Source organism: Achroia grisella, unplaced genomic scaffold (genome assembly GCF_030625045.1).
Source record: "Achroia grisella isolate CSIRO2021 unplaced genomic scaffold, CSIRO_AGI_Agris_v1 utg640, whole genome shotgun sequence".
In the NCBI taxonomy this organism is placed as follows: domain Eukaryota; kingdom Metazoa; phylum Arthropoda; class Insecta; order Lepidoptera; family Pyralidae; genus Achroia; species Achroia grisella.
In genome coordinates, this window is record NW_026712977.1 from 4,897,110 (window position 1) to 4,905,571 (window position 8,462).

The 8,462-nt window shown below is 32.2% G+C and overlaps 1 protein-coding gene and 1 long non-coding RNA gene across 2 annotated transcripts; one reads left to right on the top strand and one right to left on the bottom strand.

Moving 5' to 3' along the window:
• The first annotated feature begins 808 nt into the window (after positions 1-808).
• Positions 809-2,928, top strand: LOC131849241 (uncharacterized). The gene is made up of 3 exons (XR_009357785.1): positions 809-845; positions 1,862-1,966; positions 2,420-2,928. It is a non-coding gene; the product is annotated as an uncharacterized LOC131849241 (long non-coding RNA).
• Positions 2,929-4,942: 2,014 nt separating this feature from the next.
• Positions 4,943-7,745, bottom strand: LOC131849257 (uncharacterized). Its single transcript, XM_059199290.1, has 2 exons — positions 7,616-7,745; positions 4,943-6,043 (listed from the first exon to the last, which is right to left on the bottom strand). Exon 2 carries the CDS (start codon positions 5,906-5,908, stop codon positions 5,120-5,122), a length of 789 nt encoding a protein of 262 aa, XP_059055273.1. The 5' UTR covers positions 5,909-6,043; positions 7,616-7,745; the 3' UTR covers positions 4,943-5,119.
• Between the last annotated feature and the right edge of the window lie 717 nt (positions 7,746-8,462).

Here is an 8,462-nt window from a genome sequence, read left to right on the forward strand (position 1 = left end):
TCATGGTACAAAGCAATGATGTTAATATGTCTACGGTATGCAAAGGAGTTAGGACCCACGTTATCAGCTATTTTTGTGCGGAGACTGCACAGATGGAAGAGTATGCAGATATACTGAGTGTAAGGTGCGCCGCTTCCGTTCCCACCCATCGCGGAACTTTGCTGAGTGGCAATAATTTGCTCTGTGGGCGGGCATGCAGTTTTATTTAATCGTCATGCTTTAATGATATTGATGTCATTTTAAATATTCTCTGAGGCCTTGCACACTGTATTGTGTAAAATGTGTATTTTCAAGCGAGGTCAAGAGTCTGAAGCTGTTTAGCAATCGAATTCTAATCGTCTAATACTACCATCTGTCAGAATCAGAATCAGATCAGTCAGATCAGAATTTAAATCGTATTATGACGACATGATGATAATCGAAATGGAAAAGTCAAATATTTTCAATTTGCGGAGGATTTTATACTGGAATCAAGATACCTTTTCGTGCTTCTATATGATAAATTTAAGCGTCTTATTGGCGAGGATGTCATAGAACGCAATTTAAGGTAACAAGAAATTTACTTTATGATCAAGTGTTAAAGTTGAGTCCTCTGCAAAAATTGAAATTGATGTCTGAACTAAATACTGCCAGTTTAAGACGACGACGACAGATTGGACAGAGAACAAGTGGTCGATTTGCAGCACGTCACTAAATTATTAACAAATGACCATTCCTTCAAGCACAACTTCACGGGATGTTCAAGTTCTCTTAAGGCGCTTCAGCAAACGGTTTTCTACAAACTATGTAATGGTCGTGGGGCGTTCATACTGGAGTTTTAATAGATTGTTGGCGATATTCCTAAGGTTAGTATTTTCATGCAACTTTGCTTGCATGAGCGACTGCTTATCTACCGTTAAGGAGCTTACAAAACCGTCCTGCAATTTTACAGTAGGAACCTGACTGAAATTACTTAATCTATAAGTGTAATTTTAAAAGTATATACTTGTAATTTTTTATCAAATAGTTTATTTTTATATTAAAATAGCTGGTAAAAATATATTTTTCAGTAATGTTTACGATTACTAAAATAATATCAATGAAATACCTATACTTTTGTGACTTTATGCCGATTGATGAAGATGATTAAACCGTACCAAAACTACGTAGGTAACTTGGGTTGGAACCTTTAAGGTTGAGAACGGATTTTGTATATCTCAATTTTTATGTTCCTATAATTTACAAATGTGTATTTCTCAAAAGACTTATAGTGCATCGTGATACTTATGTACCCAGTGACCGCGGAGCGTTCTATGTTACGGATATGGCTGTTCCATCCAGCTAAATTCGTATCATGGAACATTTCGAGGTCATGTGAACCAGAAACCACGACACCACTGATTCGAGGTAACATTTGGTATATTTGTCATATGTTTTACAGGTATGTAGGGGAGAGTTAGATAATACCGGGCGTCTGATAATTTCACAAGCATATCTTAAAATCCATTTACGCTGTCTAGTCTATTAATAAAATTAACATAAACATAGCCCAAAACGCTTTGATCACAGTCATTGTACAATATACTTAGGGGTTCGACCTTATCCAACGCTCCCTTACGAAAATTTACTTTTATCATAATAACATCAAAATATTTTAATAAGTAATTGTAATATAATGACCGGAGTTGGTAAAAATAGTCTTGATGTTAATTAAATATTTACTACCTCGCGTTTATTTAAAATACGCAGTACAAAATATGTATATGCTTTTGATTACCGCCCATAACAAGATTAACCGACTTGTAAAAGTATATATATTTATGAGTCGGTTAATTTTGCCATCCAGCATTTGCTTCTATAGTAATATAACCTGTATTTTCAGATAAACGGCTACAAATTCTAAATGGCAGCAAGTCAAACAGGCATTCAAAATGAAAGGTTCTCTTAGTACCAGAATGACTAAGCTGCCGCGCATAGCTGATAATCAGTGAGTATTAAACCTAACGTCCAATAGAGCACACAAACTATAAAATAAATTAACATTAAAATATATTTTTGTATGTTAATTATTTTGTGTGAACAATGTTACTGTACAATATCGCTGAAATCACAAATCCCTGAATACTGTAATGTATCTTAATTAATTCTACTGAATTATGTAACTAATAAATTCATTAGTCAATCTAACCTTTACCTTTTGTTGCTGTCTGTGTATCTCCAAAACTACTGAAAGGATTTTATGCACATTTAATAAATATATGTTCAGTATTCATTTTCATAATACATATATAATTTAAACTATCCGAGATTTGCTTTAATATTATTATTTATATGGCCTCCCAATTTCGCTTAACGTGTTTTACATATTTCATTGTTTTGTTACATTTATTGGAAGTACACCCAGTCTTATGCATTTTAACCAATTTTTCTTAACACATAGAGATACAAATACCGTTCATCGGTCGGGACACCCTCTTGCAGCAACCAGATGGTGTTCGTCGTCAATACTGACTCACCTTCCAACGATATACCTCGACGGTAATTACTGCGGCCAGATCATAACGACTAGCTACGGCTACACTTTAAAAAAGCAGGTGGGTATTTATTAAGATATCTTTGTAAATTCGTAATGAAGAAGTGCGTATGACTAATTAACCAATAATACTCTAGATACCTAGGTTCTTAAGTTCCGTTTACAATAATTACTAATGCGCAGTATTATAACGCAGGTTTGTCTCGGTCTCGCAGAATGTAGACGAGGACATCGCGCAGTCCGTCACAACGACGTGAGTGAATCTCAAAAAGTTGGATGACACCTGGGTACATCATTTCGATCCTGAAACCAAACGGCTATATTCAGTGGCCATTACGGGTTTATTTATTTTGCTGCCCTGTGATGATAGTATTTGAACTGTAAAGGCAATAAAATATCCCCCTTAGATAGCAACTGTACTGATACATTTACTAAAATTAACAGATCTAGTGAAAGATAATAAAACAATTGTTAATATACTTTATCTATATAGCTAAAAGGAAATTAAACAATGAATATTCATTATGTTTTATTTCGTTACCTGTATATATATGTATACTTAATAAAGCAACAATATTTACTAAAATAAACTACTTTGATATACTAGCTGTACCCGCGGTTTCACCCGCACGAAATTTACAGCTTGTGTTATTCTGATGTATAAGCTATTTTACTGTAAAAATTCATCAATATCCGTTCAGTAGTTTTTGCGTAAACATTTATCCACACTCACAAACTTTCGTCTTATAATATTAATAATAAGACAATATATATTATTTTTATAGATTAAGTAATTGATTAACATTATTACTAAAATTATATATAAAAAATGTTAATTTTTGAGAGTCATGGACCTTACATTCTAGGTCAATAAAAAAATGACCTTTCAGTAATAAGTTCATGATTGAGTGCATTAAATATATATTATTGTATACATTAATGTACAGTGAGTGGCAGACTAAGAACATATTGGTGAAATATTTTCACATTCATATATTCTTCTATGGAAATCAGTTGTTATTTTTGCGACCACTTATATCTCTGTATAATTATTTGTATGACATGAATACCAACTAGATAAAAGTGTCAGTAATTATGATTAATGGTAGACAGAATGAAAATATGAGCGTAAGAAAAGAATTGCACAAAATAATGAAATTACATCTACTTTGACAACTTGTGTCCTATGCTTAGAATAATATACAGCAAACTTTTAGAATTGAAACGAAAAATTTCCCCTACGAATAAATTAATACTACTAATCAATCTAAAATTAATAAGCAACAAGTAATAAAATCAACAACTCTAAGGGCGAATATAATAAATCCAACTAACATTTATCAGATGAAAAATAGACAGTTTCCTAAAACCTGTACTGAAACGCCAGTCGATAAAATGTCAAATTTAGAAACTATACTTACAAAACAGTAATACTATCAGTTCCTTTTAGTCTTTGTACTACTTTGTACTTTTTGTATCAGCTCCTTGATGGGGAGGGTGTTAGCGATCGCTTAACACTAGTTGTTAAAGATATGCTAAACCAAATAAAGCAACTTTCCTTTTTAATAATTTAAAAAGAAAAAGACGGCTTCACTCTAGTGGCCTTAGTTCATGCTGTCTGAAATAAATGTAAAAACTTATAAAATATTATATTCTCTTTGGTTCACTATCAGATCTCACAAGATTGAGAGGACAACATCGACAGCTAGAACTGATAACTAAATCCTCAAAAGGAAGTAAGTAAACCAGATACCCTATATTATATCCATACCCCTAGCTTCAACTAATAGGAAAGGTCATGCAATAAAAACAACATTTAAATTTATGAAATAATAATTTATTTCTGTTGTGAATTTGTAATGCAGTTAAATGCATTTACTACGACTAATGTACTATATGTCATAATGACTTGTTTTAGAGACTACAATGAAAAGATCCAATACAATGCTTAATTATTGTTTCGTATAATTGAAAATCAACAGAAAATAGAGTGGTATGGTAGAATACCAATCAATAATTACCAAATACATACTTGAAAACTTGATAATGAATACAGCTGCTAGTTGTAACAATTATTATTCTTACATATCATTTACAATTACAGTAAAATAGTTACAAATAAGGATGACAAGCATGTAATCTGACATGCTTGTTAATAAAAAAATTCATTAGCAAATAGACAATGGATGGCAATAACAATCAATAATTACCAAAAATATTATTTGGAAACTTGTCAAAGATTACAGCTCTTAGCTGTAATAATTATTATCATATCATTTAAAATTACAGTAAATATAGTCACAAATAGGCACAACAAGCATGTAATCACACATGCTTGTTTGTTATTTAAAAGAAAATAATTGCAAATAGATAATGATGGTAATAACAATCAATAATTACCAAATACATCCCTTTAAACTTGTAAAAAAATACAGCTGAAAGCTGTAGCAATTATTATCATATCCTAACATTTAAAATTACAGTATAAATAGTTACAATTAGGGACAACAAACATGTAACCTAACATGCTTGTTGTATGTTACTTAAAAAAAAGTCTTTAACAAATAAATAATTATTAATATTAACAATTGATAATTACCAAACATATCAATCATTTCGAGACATGTCAAAAAATACGCCTGGCTTTTTGAGTTTCTCTTTAATACAATCACATGGTGACTTTGTTTTGAAATCAAATCTAACAATATTTGTCTCGACCCTTTCTCTCAGGTAAGGTGCACCAACTGGTTTTAACCTAGCTGATACCACTTTGCCAAAAGTGGAACATTTTCCTGTCTTTATTTTCTGTTTTAGTATATATGACATGTCAGTTGTACAGGGTAAAATATGTTCAGGAGTCTTATTAACTTTTGTAATCTCATAATTAGCTTCAGCATCGTCATCATCACTATTACTAAATTTTGGGTAAAAAAGGGATTCAAAAGAACTGCTGTTACTTATAGCTTCCTCTGTACGATGTGGAGTATCTGTACTATGTATGACACTGGTGTTATTATTTAAAGCACTTCTCAAGTCAATAATATGATCCTTATTGTTTTGTAGTTCCAAATGTTCCATTTTCTCAGCTAATTTTGAATCTTCTTCCTGTTGTCGTCTTAACTCTTTCGCCTTATACATATTACATACTTGTTCTTTTAATACTTGAGTAATAGGGCTTTCACTTAAGCTAAGGGTAGGTAATGGCAATCTACCAGGTAATGCAGGTAAAGAAAGTAGTGTATCAGACAATGCACTAGTCTGAGGGTTCCTACTTGGCATGGCTAGCCCATTCGTTGCTTCATTGGTATTCCCAGATAGACCGCTTTGCGATGCAGTCTTGGACAGGTGACTATCCACCAAAGCTTGTAAAGATGAAAAGGAGTTTGATTCCGTCATTTTGCATTCAATGTGAAATAAAACATTCAATGAGTATCTAATACTTCTTCTATAGCATTGATTTTCTTTTTGTGACCATGTAACAGAGGCCCACACTGCAGTCCAAATGTTTATCCAAAACACCAAGTAACTGAACTGTAAAGACAATACAAATTTGATTTTTTTATTAGGCACTACATGTGTTTAGAGATGAATGTTATTAATTTTAATAAAATTTACTATTATCTATAAATGGATAGGATTTTAAACTTACTTAAACTTAATTTTCAAAATAGTAATTAACAGGTTGGTGAATTATTTCTGTAATTAGCTATGGGTGCAGTGCATTGTACCCATTTTTTATACAAATATGGTTTACATCTCATTCTGGATGTCCACATTCACAAATGGAGTTAACTCTGATTCTAAGTTTGCTAAAAAATATTGGAACTCAACAATGCTATAAGCGCACTCTACATATAATACAGAAACTATAGTTTTTGCCAGTCTTCTAGATTTGAAGAACCAAGGTTTTACTGCGACCAACCCAACAATATGTAATATATTTGAGGAGTATCTAGCTATTTATCCAAACATATGCCTATGTGTTGGTTGTAAGATCACTACAATAAATTTGGTAGTTTTTTTTATATTCATCTCTAAATTTTGGAACTAAGTCTGCACACTCTCTGCCTATAATGCCACTGTGTGCAGGAATCCAAGTTAAAATATGTAGTCTCTATCACTCTATCTGCACATGCTCTTAATTTAGATTTGGAAAAGAATGGTAATTTGGAATCTGTTTTTCTAAACTGATTCCCATGAAGGCATGTAAGCTGCTCCCAGATGTATGTAAGCTGAAAGCATCTAAGAATATGACACTTTTGGAATATTGTGTAACTTGATAAAGTTACATGTCTCTATACTATAGTATACTACTAAACTTGACCCATATAGACCAAGCATATCAGAAGATGTTTATATAGCTTTGGTAATAGTCATTAGTCTATCCTGTGCAACTTAAACTTGATAGTTTAGATCCGGTGTAAATATTTCTTGCATTCTGCAGGTATGCAGAGGTAATGATGATTAATAAACTTTATTATATGTACATGTTTAGGCAAGAAAATCAATCCAATGTTACTAATACCACATATCTTCCTATTCCTGACGCATGGATCAAAGATAGGGTCTGCCTGTTGTTTACCAGCACTGTGTAAAGGCAAGGTAAAAATATTGCTATTTTGTATGTATGAACTGTTAAATAAGAATGCATTATAATCAGCAGCTATTATTATTACTATCAATATTCTATTAAGGTCAATATGTTAGACACTATTTGACAAAATATTATGAATTTTGTTTTGCAAATATTTTATAGGATGTATGAATGGTAGTGCCTGATTGAGACTCTGGACTCTATTTGTAATACGTGGACAATATGGCGAAATTCGTGAGCATGTAAATATTTTACTCATGATACTACTTATTTGGAGCCTTTTTGGTGATTGACTTTTATAAAGTGGAGTCTAGGACTATTAGGTTCTTATCCTAGTTGACACCTAAAATCTTCAGATAGCTCTGCTATGTCAGCAGTTAATTAATCGTTATGATAATGAGTTTAGAGAAATAACTTTACTAACCACCGCACATAGACTGCACAAACACAATACAACAAACCTAAGTTGACGAACTAAATAAATACAATTTAGAGTCTCTTTAACTCACCTGTACTCCTTAAATACTTCGCCCTTTTTTGGAAAGTTAAGGTCTGGTTTTTGACATAAATACGTCTCACAAATAATTAATCGTAATGGTATAAATAAAATGCTGATTTGCCAAAATATTTATGTAGAAACAATACATGAAAGATAACAAAACATGATTCCATGACAACTAATTTTTTATATTGATGTTGTTGTTTTAAAATTCATCCAATTTGGATAAGCGAAGAGCATGGACCATACTGCCTAGTCAGTAGCTACATTAATCTTCAGTATATAAATTGTTTTACGACTTTCGTATAATATCCGAGCTATTCTTAACTGCGTCAGTCAAGTTATTTCTTAAATAGAAAGTCCGAAATAATTTTCTTCAGTAATCCATATAATTGGTCATAATATGTAATTAGTCATATCCAGGTTTTAAGCATCCATTTCCATGTTTCATTGTCTTATCCAGAGTCAAATATTATTATATAATTCTAATCGAAGGATGCCATCTAGGCACACTATAACCAATGGTTGTTTTATGATACTTTTTTTTAAATAGAGGAATCTTACCTACTTGTTTGCATAGTGGGAGGAATAGAACCTGCGACCATCGGTAGTAGGCTAGTCTTTCAGACACACACAGTGATGTCCTTTCTAAATTTTTAATTTAATAATCCTCAATTAAATCTGTCATTTCGACTTTTTGATTTGTGTTTTAACACCTTAGACTCAGGATTTGGCCCGGCAACCCAATTGCGAGCAAGGAGCAGCGGCGGGCGGCGCCGCCGAGTGCCCCGAAATGCTTGACTTGTTTCTGTTGTGGAATTGTTTATAATGATTGCCACAAAAGTTTATTAATTAAC

Coding starts and splice junctions, on each gene's coding strand:
- LOC131849257 (XM_059199290.1), bottom strand. CDS start 5,908: ATGACGGAATCAAACTCCTTTTCATCTTTACAAGCTTTGGTGGATAGT.